Genomic DNA, 20,584 nt, shown 5'->3' with positions numbered 1-20,584 from the left:
TCCCAGGCTGGAGTGCAATGATGCGATCTCAGCTCACTGCAACCTCCACCTCTCGGGTTCTGGCGATTCTCCTGCCTCAGCCTCCCGAGTAGCTGGGATTACAGGTGTGTGCCACCATGCCCAGCTAATTTTTGTATTTTTAGTAGAGATGGGGTTTCACCACGTTGGCCAGGCTGGTCTCGAACTCCTGACCTCAGATGATCTGCCTGCCTCGGCCTCCCAAAGTGCTGGAATTACAGTCGTTAGCTACTGCGCCTGGCTGAGTATTTTCTACTGTATGATTCCATTTTTATATGATACAAAATATGAAAAAAGCTACATGCAAACTAGATTAAAACTTACTTGTATTTATAATATAAAAGATTGCTAAATGTATCAGGAAATGGTTACTAGGCTGAGTACCTGGGTGATGGAATAATCTGTACAACAAACCCCCGTGACATGATTTTACCTATATAACAAACCTGCAAACGTACCCCTGAACCTAAAAGTTAAAAAAAAAAATCATCTACTCAGTGGACGAATATGCAGCCAGAGACAAAAACAGGATGCATTGTAACTGGGTAAAAGATTACAATAAAAAGAAAAACAAGGCCAGGTGTGGTGGCTCACACTATAACCCAACCACTTTGGGAGCCCGAGGCAGGCAGATCACTTGAGGCAAGGAGTTTGAGACCAGCCTGGCCAAGCATGGTGAAACCCTGTCTCTACTAAAAATGCAAAAATTATTTGGGCATGGTGGCACATGCCTATAATCCCAGCTGTTTGGGAGGCTGGGTCATGATAATCGCTTGAACCTGGGAGGTGGAGGTTGCAATGAACCGAGATCACCCCACTGCGCTCCAGCCTGGGCAAAAGAGTATGGTCACGAGTCAAGCCATATTTTTCCTAAGCTCATTAAGGTTGTAAGCTGAGTTGAATAGTGTCTTCCCAAAATTCGTGTCTACCTGGTATCTGTAAATGTGACCTTATTTGGAAATAGGGCCTTTGCAGATGTAATCAAGTTAAGATGAGGTCATATTGAATTAGGGTAGGTCCTAAATCTAGCATGATTGGTATCCTTAAAAAAAGAGAAAAATTCGGACACAAACAGGTAGAATGCCATCTGATGACAGAGGCAGAGGCTGGAATGATGGTAGCTGCAAGCCAATGAAACAGCAAGGATTGCTGGCAACCATCAGAAGCCAGGAGAGAGACAAGAAACAGATTCTCCTTCAGAACCTCCAAAAGTAACTAGCCTGTCAACACCTTGATTTTGGACTTCTGGCCTCCAGAAATGTGAAAGAATAAATTTCTGTCGTTTTAAGCCACCCAGTTTGTGGTAATTTGTTATGGCAGCTTTGGGAAAAGAATATAGATTATTTTTCAAAGCTGGGGTAAGCGGGGAGTTCTAGATTAATAACAAAGACAGTCCCTACATTAAACACGTGAAGATAATAGTGAGATGCTTCCTAGAGAACTGGGAAATAAATATGTCATCAATTTGGATCAGAAGAGAAATAAATGAATTCTCTTCCAAAGAAATGGATTCCAAGGTCAGAAATATCTTTCTACATAACTTGACTGAATATATTAACTTTTTGAGACCAAATGTGTCTATTAAAATAGAAATACAAAGAAACAGTCTTACAAGGAAAATGAAGACAGTACCCATTCAAGCATCGTCCAGGAGAAAGGGAGTCTCAACCAATGGATTTTGAGAATTACTACCCCATGGCAAGGCTAGAATGAATCAGGCTATCTTAGCTTGGTGCCATTAAACATGCAAATTATAAAACTTCTTTTGTTCCAACTCCTTACTCACCAAGCAATCTTCTGATTATAATTTGGCTTCCCATGTGGATTGTCTACAGGGAAACAATGAGCTGGTCAGGCTCACAGGAGTATCTGGGCCTTCTGGCAGTTATGTTTTTCATTGTAAATTAATAAATTGACATTCTCCAATGTACCAGTGTCTTAGGAGCCTGTTAGTTCCGGTTAGCACTCCCTGTCTAATCAACTCTAGTATACTGATTAAACTGAGTTTCTGAATATGCAAAGGAGAGGCTGGACATTGGCCAGTAGCAAGTTACTGAGGCAAATGCTGCTGCGCAGGCCTCGGTCCAGATGAATAGGCAGCCTTCCCTAAGAACACCCAACTTCAAAGCATTTTTTCATCTTAAATTGTCTAAATATGCATAGTTGTTATTCTAAGGACTAGTATGAACTTTTAACCCTGTTTTAATGCTGGTGCCCTCTGAGAGTTAACTAAGTAAGCTATTAATATAAGGAGGGGTTCTAAGACTTATCAGAAAGTGTGAATAATTTCAAGATGTGTATGGACTACAAAAGTGTGAAAACTCCCCCTTCCAAGAAATTACCACATTAACAATCTTAACTTCGTCATTTTATGGTAAATATGGTTCTGATAAGAATTTGTGCACACATCTCAAAATCCATCTTGTCCCAAGTAAATAATTCTTATGTTTTAACAGTAATCTGTAACAAGTATGGTTAAACGTGGTAGAACATTTAGTGAATCTACGAGGTCTACGCATAATCAAACTCTTCTAGAATCCTTGTTACCCTGCAGAAGCTTTCACTCATTCTCCCAGCCATTTTTCAGACCTGCCAAAGTGCTTCGGTTGTGAATTTAAAATTTGGTATTTTGAGATGGCAACAGAGTCTTTTAAATATATTAGAAGCCCTGTCTTTACTGGTTTAAACTTCCATACACGGAAAATAATCTGTTTGTCTTCTATACAGGTTGAATATCCCTTATCAGAAATGCTTGGAACCAGAAGTGTTTCAGATTTCAAATATTTTTGGATTTTTGAATACCTGCATTATACTTATGGTTGAGCGTTCCTAATCTGAAATGTGAAATGCTTCAATGAACATTTCCTTTGAGTGTCACATTAGTGGTCAAAAAGTTTTGAATTCTGGAGCATTTCAGACTTTGAATTTTCAGATTAGGGTGCTCAGCCTGTATTAAAAATAGTTGAATTCAATAAAGTAATGAAAACAAGTCAATGAACCAGAACTCTGTGACTGAATTACAAATCTCTGGCTAGGCAAAGATTAGTGGCTAGCTGTAGAAGTAGATTACTTTAAACTAAATTTGAGGCTGTGCCAAATTGAGATTCCCAGGGATTTTTATCATAGAAAGAGAGAAAAGGAAGAAATCTTGTTTTGCTATCAGGGCAGAGCCAGATCTTAAGGACACAAAAGTACAGCAATATCTCACGATTCAGTCTTCCAATTTATGAGGACTCAATTCCTAGAGTCAAAGAGCACTTAAAAAGTAGAGGAAGAGAAGCAAAACATTTAAAGTCTGTTAAATTCATGAGTGTGAAGACTCTGGTTTAAAAGTTTAAAATGAAATTGGAACAAGGTGTTTAAAGAGAGATTATTTAAAAACACTGCCTATTATTCTTTACCATTCATTATTAATTAACATTGCCCATCAGTCATTATTACAGCATAGAGGCTCTATCAGTTTTTCAGCAGGGCAGAAATAAATACCAGCAACACAATTAACCAGGAAGTGTAAATTGACATTGGAGCCACAGTATGGCCAAATATAAAAGTATTCACTTAACAGACTGTTTCTTCTCTACCCTTCACAGAGTAGAACTACTTGTGTGCAGAAAAGTTAGAATAAAGGGTAATTCTTCTGATAAAGTTTCAGAGGGTCCTTAGGCATTTATAAAAACACCATGTTCTATGGTGGCCCATCCTTTGTACAGTAACACTGGAGGGATGTTGGGGGCAGGGTGAGAGGCATGTATCCCAATTGAATGAATAAATGAGTCTTCTATATAAGGCTCAAGGAAGGAAGCAATGCCTAGCCTAATTAGCAAAGAAAGAGATATGCCCACTTGTCATTCTTATTCAGAAGGCACTTCTATGTTGAAACACATTAAAATACAAGAATAAAAATATCAACCGCCCCTCAACTAGCTGTGTAGTACCACAAAAGCAAGTATCAATCAGTCTGCTATCACAAGATAAGTTCTGTCCTTGATCAGTCAAGATGAACTCTTTATTTTCAAATCCTATTATTAACGTATATAAGGATGGAAGCCTCAAATTTAAAGCCAAAGGATGCTGGCAAACTGACACCCTGAGAGAGTAAAAAACAAACTAGAAATAGATAAAAGATTCTTTCACACACAGACTGGGAACAGAATAGGGAACCCAGAAATAAGACCGCACACCTACAATCATCATCTTTGACAAACCTGACAAAAAAACAAGCAATGGGGAATAGATTCCCTGTTTAACAATGGTGCTGGGAGAACTGGCTAGCCATATGTAGAAAACTGAAACTAGAACCCCTTCCTTACATCTTATACAAAAATTAACTCAAGATGGATTAAAGACTTAAATGTAAAACCCCAAACTACAAAAAACCTAGAAGAAAACCTAGACAATACCATTCAGTACATAGCCATGGGCAAAAATTTCATGATGAAGAGGCCCAAAGCAATTGCAACAAAAGCAAAATTTGACGAATGGGATCCAATTAAAGAGCTTCTACACAGCAAAAAACAAAAACAAAAAAACCCCTAAAAAACAAAAAAAACTATTGAGTAAACAGACAACTTACAGAAAGGGAGAAAAATTCTACAATCTATGAATCTGACGAAGATCTAATATCCGGCATCTATAAGGAACTTAAATTTACAAGAAAACAACCCCATTAGAAAGAGGGCAAAGGACATGAACAAACATTTCTCAAAAGAAGACATATATCACTGATCATTAGAGAAATGCAAATCAAAACCACAATGAGATACCATCTCACACCAGTCAGAATGACTATTATTAAAAAGCAAAAAAAAAAAAAAAAAAAAGATGCTAGCAAGGTTGTGGAGAAAAAGGAACGTTTTTACACTGTTGGTGGGAGTATCAACCATTATGGAAGACAGTGTGGTGATTCCTCCAAGACCCAGAGACAGACATACCTTTTGACCAGGCAATCCCATTACTGGGTATATACCCAAAGGAGTATCAATCACTCTATTATAAAGACACTAGCAAAGACATGGAATCAGCCTAAATGCCAATTAATGGTAGATGGGATAAAGAAAATGTGGTACATATACACCACAGAATACTACGCAGCCATAAGAAGGAATGAGATCATGTCCTATGTGGGGACACTGATGAAGCTGGAGGCCATTATCCTTAGCAAACCAATGCAGGAACAGAAAACCAAATACCACATGTTCTCACTTATAAATGGGAGCTAAACAATGAACATACATGTAGACACATAGAGGAGAACAACTCATACTGGGGCCTATCGAAGGGTGAGAGTGGGAGGAGGGAGAGGCTCAGGAAAAATAACTAATGGATAGTAGGCTTAATACCTGGGTGATACAATAATCTTCATAACAAACCCACACATCCTTTACCTGTACCTTCGAATGTAAAATAAAAGTTTTAAAAAAAAGATTACTTTCAATTACCGAAAAGGAAGTTGGCCAACAATCTAACAAAAATGTGTCTCCTGTGACTATACATGGGATTACTAAGATGAAAGCACATCTAAAAATCTAGCAACTTACATGGCTGTATGAAGCCTTTGGAGAAATAGTTGGCTTCATCTCACCAATTCTGCATCTTGCTTTGGTTTTATAGGTTTATCTGAAATACGTGGAACCAGAAGCATTTGAGATTTTGGACTTTTTCAGATTTTAGAATACAGTAAGTCCTCACTTAACATCATTTATAGGTTCTTGGAAACTGTGACGTTAAGCAAAACAACATAAAACAAAACCAGTTTTACCACAGGCTAATTGATACAAACAAGAGTTAAATCCCTATGGCATTTATCTGGTCATAAAAACATCATCAAATTTCTAAATAATGACCCTAAACACTTCAAATATTAAGCACTGAAATAAAATGTGAGCTATACATACAATTTAGAAAGATTATCATTACTTTTTCAGGTGGAGTTTTGCTCGTCACCCAGGCTGTAGTGCAATGGCACAATCTTGGCTTGCTGCAACCTCCTCCTGCTGGGTTCAAGTGATTCTCCTGCCTCAGCCTCCCGAGTAGCTAGGAATACAGGTGCCCGCTACCATGCCCAGCTCATTTTTGTATTTTCAGTGAGACGGGGTTTCACCATGTTGGCTGGGCTGGTCTCAAACTCCTGACCTCAGGTGATCCACCCGCCTTGGACTCCCAAAGCGCTGAGATTACAGGCGTAAGCCACCCTGCCCGGTCACATTTGAGAAAGAATCATAAAAACAAGATAATTATTAACCCAATTTTTGGTGAAGAGGTGGTGGGTTAAATCAAGGAATAAATGTTTTGCAAAGTGAAAATTGTAAGGAGCACACCCTATCACCAGGCAGTTCTAAAACAATGACAAAGACGGAAGGCTCACTGAGCGGTTTCATACTGCATCCTTTTAACTGTCGTGCCTTTGTATGATTACTATGTATCTTACAAATTTTTATTTTACGACAATTTGTATTCATTCATTCATTTTCCAACTTGCTTTTCCCAGTTCAAGGTCACAGCTGGTCAGAGCACAAGACAAGAACCCACCATGGACAGGATGCTATTCTATCGCAGGGCACACTCAGACACACCCACACTCATTCAGACTGGGACAATTTAGACATGCCAATTGAGCAATCCTCCCACCTCAGCCTCCCAAGTAGCTAGGACCACAGGTGCGCACCACCATGCATGGCTAATTTTTAAATTTTTTGTAAACATGGGGTCTCCTTGTGTTACCCAAACTGGTCTTGAACTCCTGGGCTCAAGTAATCCTTCTGCCTCGGCCTCCTAAAGCGCTGGGATTACAGGAGTGAGCCACTGAGCCCGGCCAATGTTTTTTCTTGTCAATTTTATGACAAAACACACTATTTGATGACCTGCTGTATTTGTGTTATACTTATGGTTATACATCTCTAATCCAAAAATCCAAAATCCAAAATGCTCCAATGAATGTTTCCTTTGAGTGTCATGCCTGCGCTCAAAGAGTTTTGAATTCTGGAGCATTACATATTAGGGATGCTCAGCCTGTGCTAGCTAGATTACGCATTTCTTTGCTTGTGAGCTTTGAGAATCTTCTTCTACCTTTTCCCACTGTATAAATTTCACTAGAAGAATAAAAATTCAAGAACAATCCAAGAAAGGAAAGAGATGACTTATTAAATGTATTCAGGCTCTGTCTGATCCCCATTAAGAGGTAAAAGAGAAACTAAACATTGGTAAGTGCCTATTATTTGCTGGACACTGTGTTAAGCATCTGTTTCCTTTATTAGAGTTCAGGTAAACACTATTTTTATATCTGCTAATGACAAACCTGAAAATGCTCAATTTTAAAAGGCAAGCTTTTAGAGGCAAAGTTTTCTAACCTGTTTCATTATCAGACAGAAAGGAGGCATCAAGAAAGGACAAGAATGAATAATGAGTTCATCCCAGACTTCTAAGGCCAACACTTGATAAATAACTGGGAGTTCACTAAAATAGTGAAGAACATCTCTTACATTAGGTTTTCTTACAGAAACTGAAGAACCAAAGATCTCTAAACTTTGTCTCATGATGAATTATTTAAAAAGTCAATATTTAGGATAAGGCAGATAGAAACAGAAAAAAAAACACCTTAGAATTTAATTTAAATAGAATCAGATGCTGGGTATGCATTTTCTCAGCAATAAGGTAATACCGCAGAAAAACTAGACAGCAAAGTTAAGGCACTTTAATTATAAAATGAGATTAAATGAAATTACAAGTCTATCACAGGAGGTAATGTTGCCTATTTGGATTTGTCTTGAGACTTTCAACAGGTCAAGACAATGTCACATTTATCTGGAATTGCTGGAGGATCAAGAATCATTTTATCACATGAATGGGTTTTTAAAATACTGAAGTTTATTAAAACCAAAATAAATGATTTAAACTGCTTATCATAGAATAACAAAAAATATATGCATCCATGCTTTTACACAATGCTTTCCTAAGGATTCCAGTTTACTACATATAGCCATATTATACAGGACTTATTGTAAATCAGTTTCTCTCTCTCTTTTCCCTATTTCCCATCAACTCTGTGAGCCACTGTAGTTATGAATAACCTGTTAAAAACTCTCCAAAGAGCAAATGCATAGCTTTTGTGCTGAGCTGAATGACAACTGTATGAGGTGCTATGCGAGATACTCAAGGCTTTTTCCCCAGTGCAGTTCAGGGTAAACAGTTACATGCTCGAAAAGACTGAAGTGGTGGGAAGACTGGTCTTTGATTCTGTGTAGGGTTACCATACTTGTTAGCATATTTTTATAAAAACTACAACATCTAGTAGTTCACTCATGCTCTGTGTAACTTCCTAGCAGGCTTCATCTATTAGCAAACAATTATGATTTAAAAGGTTTTCATCATTCCTATGTAGTATTAGATCACCACCTTGTGTCAGAAACCTGAGCAAATAGCAGACATCTATATTTTAGATACCTTAGTTGTCCAAAGCTTTACTGTCCAGTCAAACGATGAAGTGACAAAAAGATGTGAGAAGTCTACTGCTCCAACAGCTGCATGACAATGGATGCCAGTGATTGGTCCTTGATGCCCCTCAAACATCTCACTGATTCCAGCTTTGCTAATTTCATAAAAGTGAAAATGTTAGAGAAGTCTCCTATAAGTAGACCAATTACATACACATTTTATTATAGGTTTATATATCAGGCCTTGACTTCATTTTGACAGACTTAACTCTGTGCTCATAACCTATCAGAATTAACTTTGTTGAGTGTTATTCCATCCACATTTGGTAACTCTACTAAAGCAATAAGTACCTTTGGAACTGTAAACATCATGCTGTTGACAACAGACCTCAAAAGTCCAATATCTGAAATGGTATAATAGAAACAAAGATACCCTACATTTAAGAGAGACAATCTGGGCTACTTTTAAAACAAAAGCTTTGAAGTGAAGGTGATCTATATTTGAGATGAAATCTGGACACTCAATTTTTTTAAGGAAGCAATAAGGTACAGCTAGACAATTTCAAAACAGACAGAATGGAAGGAGAAATATTACTCAGTTTAAAATATGTATGTGACATTACTGTACAATTATCAGGAGACTGAACTAATGCTGAAAGTCCAAATAAATCAAAAGGGGAAACAGCTGAAAATCTCATTTATAAGTCTATAGGTCAATATTGGCATGTGCATATTGTATTTGTAACTACTGAATGTTCCTGCCTATCACTAATTTACGTGAGTACATGCACACACACAAAACCACAACCCACAAAATCTAAACACATCATGAATCCAAAATTATCTTTTATACAAAAAGGTATTAAGTTTTAATTTTATGTGCCTGAACACAAAAAATCTGTCACAAATAACAGGTAGATCTACGACAGATTTCTACTTAAATAAGACAATTTGTTTCAATGGGATTAAAGGAGGAATTTTAAATTATTGCAAATTCCAGTTTAGGTTTACCTGCCATGGCGGCATGCTGTGTACACAGAACCTTCTTCACTCCCAACAACAAAGTTGTTGACATCTCCAACAGGGAAGGACATAGATGTCACAGCTACTGCTTTTGACTGTTTATGAACCAACTCCATGCTATCCTACATAGAAAAACCTGAGAAAATTAGTTTGTAAACTTGCAATTTTAAATTTCTGTAGAAAAACTTCTAGTCTTTGATTGTAAACAATTCTTTTATTATTTACATAAATCTAAATTAAATGAAGCAGGTTTCAAAGTAAAATATATATATATGAAACAAACTTATATTAAACACGTTTCAGCTTATAAGCTGTTGTAACACTACTATAAAACAGTTTATGAGAAACATAAGTTGAGGTACACATACACTTAAAACATAACATTTGCCTCAAAATTTCAGTTTCCCAAGTTTAACCCACCTGTGGATGGGAAAGCATGTCCAGACTCCATGAACAAATTTTTCCATCAGTAGAGATGCTAATCAGATTGTGAGCATTTTGTGTTCCAACAACATTTACACAATATACAGGGTGCTAGAGATATTAAAAAAAGTTTTCAGGGATTATTGTACCAAAAAGCAAAACAAAATTTTTAGTCTAATTATAAGCATTCTGTTTATTATCGAGTCTCATAACTTGTGGGTATTCTTAATGTGAAGTTTGCTATTAACAAAATGTTGTCGCAGAAGAGAGATGAGTTTCTAATAAATCTCCAAAAAAAAAAAATAGCCTTCATTCTTGGTTGCTAAATGGTGAGGAATTCATACACCAAAGGAAGCACATTCTGAGATGACTCTGATGGCCACTACTAAGTATTATAGCTAAGGATGAGGGAGCACAGAAGCCTAATGGAAATAACCTTATTTACTTACTGTGTGTGCAGCTGCTGACAGTGGAGTTCTTTGCACTGGAGTTCTTTTATTGCTACGGTTATCCCAAAGCACAATTTGGCCTGAATATGTACCACCAACAACAAGATTTGGATGAAATTTTGCAAATGTGGCAGACATCACAGCTGACTGCAAATAAGTAAGATTTTTATACTTGAGATTCAAATGGAAAATGCCTGACAAGTTCTAAAAATCAATCTATTATCCGAAACATTTCTTTCTTCATTGTATGGTATTAGAGGTTATAAAAACAACTAAGTAAATTAATTAAAAGTTTTCACTGTTTCAGAAATATAAAAATACATCTTTAAGATATTTTTTGCTTAAAAGTCCAATGCAATGGCTGTTTACTATTATGTAGGTTTAACTAATTTATCAAAGAAAGCAAAAAGTTATTTCAGTTAACTACAGTATTAAAAAGATAACTTGCCCTGCATTAGACTCTGACAGTAATGTAACAGTAGAGTACACGCTAGTTTAATTCAAGTTAAGTGTTTACTCAAGATTAAGACACTATTAAAAGATTTTAAATTATGCAATCAGAAAAGGCTTGCAAATTCTAACCTTCTACTAAATCTGCTTTAAAAATCTGCATCTGTTTTCTACTTCAACCATATGTTTCTACTTAAAACCATCTAGTTCCAATTCCTCAGGCCATGTATAAGTAATTCAGTGGGCCAACCATCTAATTGTATATTCACAAATAAGTTCCTGGGAAACTCCCTGTAGGAAAGACATTTTATAAAAGATTCCTTTTATACAGTCAATCACCATAACAGAAAATCACAACTGCAAAGGACTTTAGGTGTGATTAAACATTATAAGAGATGTCAGAAAAGCTACAAAAGGCAGATCATGTTGAACTGAGAAGTCTTCAGTTTTCTGTTAACATCTGTTTGCAAATATGGAGTGGTTTAGTAAAATGCCAATCCAATGAAATCATTATGTTGACAAGAAAAGAAAAAAGGCACTTGTCTTAATTCATCAATGAATTCTTAAACTTGAGGCGAAGACTGTTAAAAGACCACCATACCTGGCAGTGAAACACATACTCTGGGGTAGTTTTTTTGTATTTCATATTCCATACAAGGGCCACACCATCAGGCTCATGAGGGGCATCTTCATTGTTGTTATAGGAAGCCACGAGTAACTCCGGATACTGCTCAGAAGAATCAAGAAGAAAAGAAATGTTATGCATAATAAGAACTGTTTTATAATCCTAGTTATTTGTCTTTATCAGATTATTATTCTGCAAATACAAATACCTAACATTTCATCAAGAGAGACATCTCTAGCATTATGCCTACTGGGACATTAGTACAATTTTAAATTAGAACAGTTAATTATTTTAAATGTTTTAATGTTAAAACATTTAATTAAAATATGTGTCCAAATTTTACACAAAGGATTTGGTGAGCAACTGAAATTAGTAAAACTGGCCTGTATCATAAAGTCCTGAATTTTAAATATAAATAATGCTTCTAATCTTTCTTCCAAAGTACATAAGATGAGTATGTTAACATTAGAACCATCATCCATTAATTTTAAATAACACATATTGATTTATTATACAAAATTCCCATAATTAAAATAAAATGACCTGCTAATTATAATTTTAAAAATGAGTTAAGAGCAGCCTATTTTGTTATATTTTACCTGAGATGACCAATCCAAACAACTAACCACCCGATGCTTTGACCAACGTTCGTCAAAAAATTGTCGATTTAATGACAGTTTAGCACCTGCTTGAATCTCTCTACAAAAAAAGACCAAACCCCCCAAAAAGATGGTGTTATAACTTTTATCACTCTTAATCTTAAAGTAATTTAACATTATTGAAGCTAAAAATCTTAGCAACTAAACATTACCCTTCTTTGTCTTCCAAATCTCTCCCACTATAGTCAAAGAAGATGTTAATCTGCTCAGAAAGAGCTCTTTCTACAATTCTTGTAGAATGGTCAAAGAAACTTAAAAATTCCTCAGAGTGCAAGATTTGTTGCTTTTCTTCTTCAGTCAGCTCATGAGGGGGAGCTGGAAAATAAATAATTTTTTGAAGTATGATTTATGTCAGGCAAATCACGTCAACTCACTATCACAGTATGGATCAATGTATGTTATTATTTTTCAATCAGATTCACTTATTTGATTTACAGCATTTCATCCTACTTTAATACATAAGTAATAAAAGGAATCTTAACAGAAATCAACAAAATGTTTTAAAGTTTAATTCCTTAAGATACCTTTACTATCATTTTCCTCATCTTTCTTTAAAGTTTTCTCTTCTTCAGGTTCAATAGGTGGTTTAGGAGCCACTACATCATCATCTTCCTCTTCATCTGAAAAACAAACAAACAAACAAACAAAAAAAACAGAATGATATAATAAATTATTTTAATGAAAATAGCTGGTAACTTTTGAGACAGTATTTCAGAAGGTATCACAACTCCCAAGATATAAGCAAAAGTAAACCACTGACCGGACAGAACAAGTACAAATAATAGGGATTTTTATCAACATAATCAAATAGTTAAGTGGAACCTCTTGGTTTTTATACATACCTATGTGGTACCTCAGCAACAGCCACCCTAAATTCTGTAGCTACATAAACTGAAATAAGATATATAAGCAACTAGGATGAATTCCTCATGAAGTCTCTAAAAGCTTGCAAGCATTTATCATTCTAGACAGAACAACATGCAACTTCTGCATAGTTTTATATAGCATGCTGACACATTAATGCTGTAGAATGAGGAAAATCAAATGTCTAAAATAGCCTACAGAGCTGGCTGCTTACTTGTGATCTGAAACCATCAGTGTCTAATGGGCCTTCATAAGGCATAAAGATGGCTTACATTAACTCTCAGGTTGCTATTTGAGAGGCAGATTTTGAAGATAATAGCTATAAGACCACATTTTCTATTCTGTCATTTTAAATGCAAGTCTCATTATCTATTGTTACATGATGTGGCAATAAGCACTTAAAATAATGTTTTCTTAATTTGAATAAAAGTATACATTGGGATAATATACAACGTTTATAAGACTTCTAAAAAATTACTAAATCTCTTACATCCCAAACCAGGAAGTAATTTAAAATCATTTATTTAAAAATGTTATAGAACACATAACCCTGCCCACCTTTTCTTTTGCTACACACTGAGATGGGTTTTTATGAAGAAAATGTTTATTTTTATTGCCTAAACACATGCGTTATTTGTCTATAAGGGAAAGGCAGCAGGCATCTGCACCAGAGTGCAGTTCAAGTAATGACAACCTATTCAATAAGGGGACTTTACTTGCTGTAGTCATTTCCCTGACTCATGTTCAAAATTATCTAAAACACACATACATACGACGTACACAAAAGAATGGTCAAGAATGGGAACCAGCTGCCAAGTCATGGTCCCAGCAGCCAGGCCAGCTGACTAGACAGCAACAACCAGATGGCACTGCTGGGATTGTGTCTTTCTGCTACAAGGTGGCAATGGGATGGCATAACATTCTTCCGCTTCACTGCTTCCAATCCTGTGTCTCTCCCCAATGGCAGGCCTGTGCAATTACCAGCACTCCAGGAGGCCTAAAGACAAGCCTTTAAAACCCAGCAAACAAAATGCAGCTTGTAGGCCACACCAGCTGCCAAACCACACACATACTGTTAGGTTTAGAGAGCTATGAAAATCTTTCTAACTCTATAGTATAGGCAATAAAATATAACTGTACCTGTGGAAAGAAAGCTTTAAATGACACTGTATAATGCACACAATGATACAACCTCCAACTTAATCAAAATGATAATGACGTATGCCAATCCTACATTACTTGAAATTGAGCGATTTTTGCGTTCTGACAAGTTTACAGAACTAGGATAAATGGCACGAGTGATTTCAATATATGCTCATACTTTTGAACCAAATGGTGAAGGTTAAAATTTTTCCTTTCAACGGCCTCAATCAGCCACAAAGGAAAACAGTAATCACTGTCTTTTCAGCCAGCCCAACCACATTTGTCAGCCCTTTCTCCGTCAATGCAGCCAGAGCAATCAACCTGCCAAACATTCAGAATGGAAAAACAATCTGAAAATACAGGGTATAATGCACCTGCCAGTGAAAATGGCCATTTCAAGAAAAGCTAGTGATCTCAGTGACCCTGCTGAGGAGGCGGTGGTGCAAAGGGGAAAGAACACGTAAAAGAATTCTTAGTGATCGCCACTCTCTTGCACATTGACACTTCCTTACAACGCATGCCAATTATAGCTTTTGTGCTACTTAAAAAAATGAAAGCTTTTTGGGGCAAAATAATCACATAGAGAAACAGAAAGACACTACTCCTTTTTAGATGAATTCTCATATACAACGAATTATTAATCTGAAAATAGTATAATTGGCAGCAATTCTATACTATATTACTCAAGCATTAGAATGAAATTCTTCCATAAAGTCACCTGCAGGTGTAATGTAACAAAATAGTTTAATTACATTTAACTTACAAGTTGTCTTTTAGAATAATAGGACATCTACTTCAACTAAAAATTCACTGTAAGAATATACATATATTTTCCACTTTCTGCTAATGCTACCAGTTATCCTAATCAAGTGTTTACTAGTAGGTTTCACTGTATGTAAATCCTAAAATCAAAGATAGGAATTTTGAATCACCCAGGACAGGTCATTCTTGAGCACTATGAATTATAAATTACAGCCTCCTACCCACATCTTATTCTCCTCCTTCAACTTTGTTGTATTATACGGCCTCTAAGTACCATTTCCAATGACAGGTGTCAAATTCCTGTCATAATGCATATGGTCAGTACTTTAGCGCTAAGTGACCTCATAATTTACATATTTAACAGAAAAGATCTTGTTTATAGACACTCTTTTCCTTTTAAAATTTAAAATGTAGATGAAATATGTCAGACAGTGATCTATATCTGTGTACTATACAGCATTTGCCATGCCTATTCGTCCATATAAATTATTTCAGTTGTAGCTGAATCATGAGTATCAACTATTTAAATACATGCTCTCAGGGTTTTATTTTAGAATTAAAGTACATACCCTCCCTTTCTACATGGATTAAAACCAGACTTTAAAACTATCATTGGTACTTAAGCTTCATTAAAATGATTAAATAAATTTCAAGGAACATAAAAACAAATGATAATGCTGTTCTTAAAAACTGTAAAATGCAATCTTTTTGCTATAAGGTTGATCTTAAATAATTATCAAATTTACCAAATATTTGGCAAAAATGCCTAACATCAATAACATCAGATTAAAAAATGTTCTTCTGAAACAAATATGCTTTTCTTGTTATAAGCTAATATGATAGCTACCAAAGGACTATTAACGTGGCCAAAAATATAAAATTACAGTTCTGAAGATTTTCTAAGCTAGTCCTTATTACATGATAAGCTATATTTAAAACTGGAAAAGACTGTAACAGAGCAGGAAGACTGAAAAATGGGGCTGCCATGTCACATCAATTTATTGATGAATATTCATTACAATATGCTAAAGTGGTTAACTCCACGCCTTCTCTGACAAGGAATCTAAGGTTATAAACTGAGCAGTAAAGAGTGCATAAAAGTAGCAGTTACTTTTAAAATGACAAATCTCTTGTCAATGAATGCTAAAACTAGGTTTAATGAACCACTGAATTTTTACTTTGAGTTAACATCAAAATTGTGATGTATTTTGGTGAGACAGAAAGAAAAGCTGTTTTGTAAATTAAGCTGCACCTACAAATAACACGAAAGAATGAAATTCCAGTTGTTGGAATAATCTCTTACAATGGAGTAAGTTAATCAAAGTTAAATCATCTGTGAAATGGGTGGCTTTTGTTAAACTGAAGGAAGGAGCCTTCAGAGCAAGTTTTCTCATCTGTACCTCACAGTACATTTAAGATACATTTTACATTTAAGATACATTTAAGATAAGCTAAGAGTATGCCACAAAGCATACTCTGAATTATTTTAAAATATTACAAGACATTTAAAAGGTAATATACAGTATCTTAGAAAATCCTTACTGAACAAACATTGCTACTTATGAATCTATCACTTTTAATGATTAAATCTCAATATGAAGTGAAAAACAAATCCCATCATTAGTGGACTGTTGTTTAGGAAATATGTTTGTTGTCTATCAATTTACTATGTAGTTTTATTGTACGGGTGCATCCCATTTTAAGATAACTTAATATCCTATGAAAAATCCCTAACTTACAAGGTAGTCTGGTTATTCCTGGTATAAAGGAAGCTGACACTGAGTTCTAAAAGTCAGGACATTTGCTGCATATAAAAATATGATTTGACTTATAAAAATTCAACTTATGAATAACTTCACAAACAGCTATGAAAATATTAGAGGAAAATGCTTTAATCATTAGTTTAAAAATACAGATTACATAGGAATGATTTTCCTTTAATATTTTCAAAAAATCCCCTCTTTTCTGGGTCAGCTTCATTTTGAATCACTCTATTTCAATCCATTTGTCCATCATTTCATCTTCTTATACCTTACTCTTTAAAATCAAATGCATATTAAAGAGAATCTTCATTGGGACAAAGTTTCATGAATCTATCAATGGAATCCATTCCTTTTCTTTTTTTACACCATCTAGAATAAGATGCAAGGTCACTTGGGTTTCTTTGGCTCTTCAACAAGGGAAAAATACACAGCTGACTTTTTAATTAATGATTTCAATACAGATGTAATGCTAACTTGGGGGGAAAATAAGAAAAGACTAATAGTTTAATTATACCACTTCCTTTAACACAAAATTTGTCTCTCTGTAGTTCTTTTTTTTTTTTTTTTTTAAGAGATGGGGTCTTGCTATGTGCCTAGGCTGGCCTCAAACTCCTGAGCTCTAGTGATCCTCCTGTCTCAGCCTCCTGAGTACCTGGGACTACAGGTGCACACCACCTTGACCAGTCACAGTCCTTTTTATATAAAATTTGGGTTTTATTTTGGCAGTATTAGCACCCTTACATAGGTCTTGTTATCTGTGATTTCATCAAATATTATATTTTTCTGAGGCCAGGGTTTCAGATATGCTGATTAGTCTTTCAATCAAGATTAAGAACAAATGCTTCAATTTTCAATTTTGTTTATATTCTTATAGGTCCTCTGAGGGTTAAAACTAATTTATTAAATGTGTTATTCATTCCAAAATCTTTTAAAAATCCATTTTATTTAATTAATTTATTTGAGACATAGTCTCACTCTGTCGCCCTGGCTTGAGTGCAATGGCACAATCGTGGCTCAATGCAACCTCTGCCTCCTGGGTTCAAGCAATTCTGCCTCAGCCTCCCAAGTAGTTGGGATTACAAGTGTGTGACAACACACCTGGCTAATTTTTGTATTTTCAGTACAGATGGGGTTTCACCATGTTGGCCAAGCTGGTCTCAAACTTCTGACCTCTGGTGATCTGCCCCACCTCGGCCTCCCAAAGTGCTAGGATTACAGAAAAATCCATTTTAGATAAGGTAGATGTATTAACCAGAAGGCATACAAATTTGGTCTTCTGGGAGTGAATTCCAAATGTTAAGATCATGCAATAAGTGATTACAAGATAATAACATATATTAATATTCTACACACAATAAAGCTAATCAACAGGTATTGAAGAAAACATATCTGGCTACTAAGCCAATACCAACAGTAATTATAAACTCCTTCACAGATAAGAAAGTGGAATGGAATAAGAAAAATGGTACTTCACTAGAAATCAAGTGCCAGTTTCTGGATGTATGCCCGATATTCTCTCAGACGGTGGACTTAGACTCACCAAGTAATCTCCTTGAACCTCAGTTTCCTCAGAGTAAACAAGCTGATTAGATTAGGTAACCTTCAGGATTTCTTTTTCCTTTAATAATCTTTCAAAAAATAGCCAAAAAAAAAAAAAAAAATCCATACAGAAGAAGTGAATAAGAAAAAATAATGCCATTTTTTCAAAAGAGTTAAAACTTTTAAAAGGTAAAGAAAGTAACTTTTCCAGGAGTGTATCTGTGGGCACCACATTCCTGCCAAGAGAAGCTTTTCACCTGCTGAGAAGAAAATCGACTGAAGTCACGTGGTGCTAGTCAATTTCATTCACAGTAGGCGCTTTAAGACAGCAAAGCACCGCAGTTCAGAAACAGTACTACCAACTTACAGAGTAAACTGGAAAGCAAGAAGGTGGCCAGAAGAGTGAAAAAGAAAAAACAAGGCAGAATAAAAACTGCTTTTTTAAAGGAATAGGCTTGGCCATTTTTATTTAAAAAAAGAATACAAAAGAAAGGTAAGAGTTAAGTCTACAACCAATTTTTACCTTCAATTTGGTAAGTCACATTACTTCTGCATGGATTTTACTGCCTACAGAAGTTTAATTTGCTGTCTGTTACACTCCAACTGTGATTTCACCAATTTTGTTTCATGGTGAGTTCTGGAATTCATTACATAATTCTTAAATGGGAACCAACCAGGCAAAGTTTGAGAACCACTGTATTAACATGATGGGTAAGCACAAGAACAGTTAAGCACAGTGTTTCCATTATAAAACCTTAATTTCAAGGTTTTTCTCTTTCCTTCTTTCTAAAACTTATACACTTTGGGAAAAGAAACTTAATGTAAGAGCTCCAGACATGAAAATAACTGTAATGATATAGAAAACAAATTATCTCATTTTTCCCCCAAAGGATACTGCCCAAATATCTCATTTTTATAAATATTTCCAAAGGGTAAGGATAGCTCCATGGTATCAGGATGCTTTTTTTTTCCTTCTCCTTCACTTATATACCTCAACCTGTAACTAAAAGGACAACAAATCCAAAGAAAGGATAATCTAGTGCCTTTACATAGAGCAAAACTCAATAAGCTTGTAGAATCAGTGCTAGACAATATTAACTAAACTACTTACTATACGTTACTATCATAAAAACATGAGTTGCTACTTCAGTGGCAAGAGAAAGCACACCGTAGAATCAGTCATATTTGGTTTACAATCATAGCTACTAGCTCTGTGATGCTCGATAAACTACCTCTTTCAGTTTCAGCTTCTTTGTGTGTAAACAAAACCAATACCTAACTTTCAGGGTTTTGGTGACAGCATTACAGATGATGTAAAGTGTCTCACACTATGCCTGATAAGTGGTAGGCACTTCTTGGTGTTATAATTTTTAGTCATCAATTTAAATAAGAAGTTTGGAGACGGCCGGGGCAGTGGCTCAAGCCTGTAATCCCAGCACTTCGGGAGGCCTAGGCGGGCGGATAACGAGGTCAGGAGATCGAGACCATCCTGGCTAACATGGTGAAATCCCATCTCTACTAAAAATACAAAAAATTAGCCGGGCGTGGTGGCGGGTGCCTGTAGTCCCAGCTACTCGGGAGGCTGAGGCAGGAGAATGGTGTGAACCCGGGAGATGGAGTTTGCAGTGAGCCGAGATCGTGCCACTGCACTCCAGCCTGGGCCACAGAGCGAGACTCTGTCTCAAAGAAAAAAAAAAGAAGTTTGGAGACATATTCATTGGAACCAAAATATTAACAATGGGTTGTACACAGCAGTATCAAAAACATTTCCTCTCTATATCCTTTCTGTACTTCTAAATTCTCTATGATATACCACTATAGTAATTAGAAAAAACTATTTTTAAAAAATGAAAATAGTTGAAAAAAATGAAAATCTTGGCTGGATGTGGTGGCTCATGCCTGTAATCCCAGCACTATGGGAGGCCAAGGCGGGCAGATCACTTAAGGCTAGGAGTTTGAGACCAGCGTGGCCAACATGGTGAGACCCCCAAGTCTACCAAAAATACAAAGATTAGCTGGCAGTGGTGGCACATGCCTGTAGTCACTGCTACTCAGGAGGCTGAGGCAGGAGAATCACTTGAACCTGGGAGGTGGAGGTTGCAGTGAGCTACGATGGCACCACTGCACTCCAGCCTGGGTGACAAAGAGAGACTCTGTCAAAAAAAAAAAAAAGAAAGTCTTCACTTAAACTGGATATAACTATAGATATAATAGGCATTACTCAAAATAGTTTCAGAATACTTTATATTTGAAAAAATCCAAGACGCATTGTACCATTAAGTATGGTAGTGTAACTAAAAATACAATCTCCAAATTATCAGATGAAGAAAAAGGCCTAATTTATTTTTTTAAATGAGTCACTGTGCCTTCGTTTTGGCTATTCTGCTCACTTTCTGAGTTAACATATCTACTAATGTAGCTCCTAAAAGGCAGACAT

At 35.9% G+C, this 20,584-nt stretch overlaps 1 protein-coding gene across 19 annotated transcripts in view; it reads right to left on the bottom strand.

Annotated features, from left to right (window-relative positions):
• DYNC1I2 (dynein cytoplasmic 1 intermediate chain 2) overlaps positions 1-20,584 on the bottom strand; it is a 60,910-nt gene that overhangs the window by 10,101 nt on the left and 30,225 nt on the right. For 18 of the 19 annotated variants that reach the window (XM_003824268.7, XM_008978014.6, XM_034954497.3 and 15 more), the window contains 8 exons: positions 12,601-12,696; positions 12,229-12,391; positions 12,017-12,116; positions 11,394-11,519; positions 10,343-10,489; positions 9,891-10,004; positions 9,459-9,592; positions 8,458-8,602 (listed from right to left, as the gene is read on the bottom strand). In XM_003824268.7, the coding sequence (XP_003824316.2) occupies positions 8,458-8,602; positions 9,459-9,592; positions 9,891-10,004; positions 10,343-10,489; positions 11,394-11,519; positions 12,017-12,116; positions 12,229-12,391; positions 12,601-12,696 (1,025 nt within the window). Of the gene's footprint in view, positions 1-5,555; positions 5,635-8,457; positions 8,603-9,458; positions 9,593-9,890; positions 10,005-10,342; positions 10,490-11,393; positions 11,520-12,016; positions 12,117-12,228; positions 12,392-12,600; positions 12,697-20,584 lie in introns of all 19 variants that reach the window. The other variant, XR_010109474.1, reaches the window with a different exon arrangement.

This window comes from Pan paniscus, chromosome 13, assembly GCF_029289425.2.
Source record: "Pan paniscus chromosome 13, NHGRI_mPanPan1-v2.0_pri, whole genome shotgun sequence".
Lineage (NCBI taxonomy): Eukaryota > Metazoa > Chordata > Mammalia > Primates > Hominidae > Pan > Pan paniscus.
Note: the sequence above shows the minus strand (reverse complement) of the source record. Positions and strands in the feature narration are given on the sequence as shown.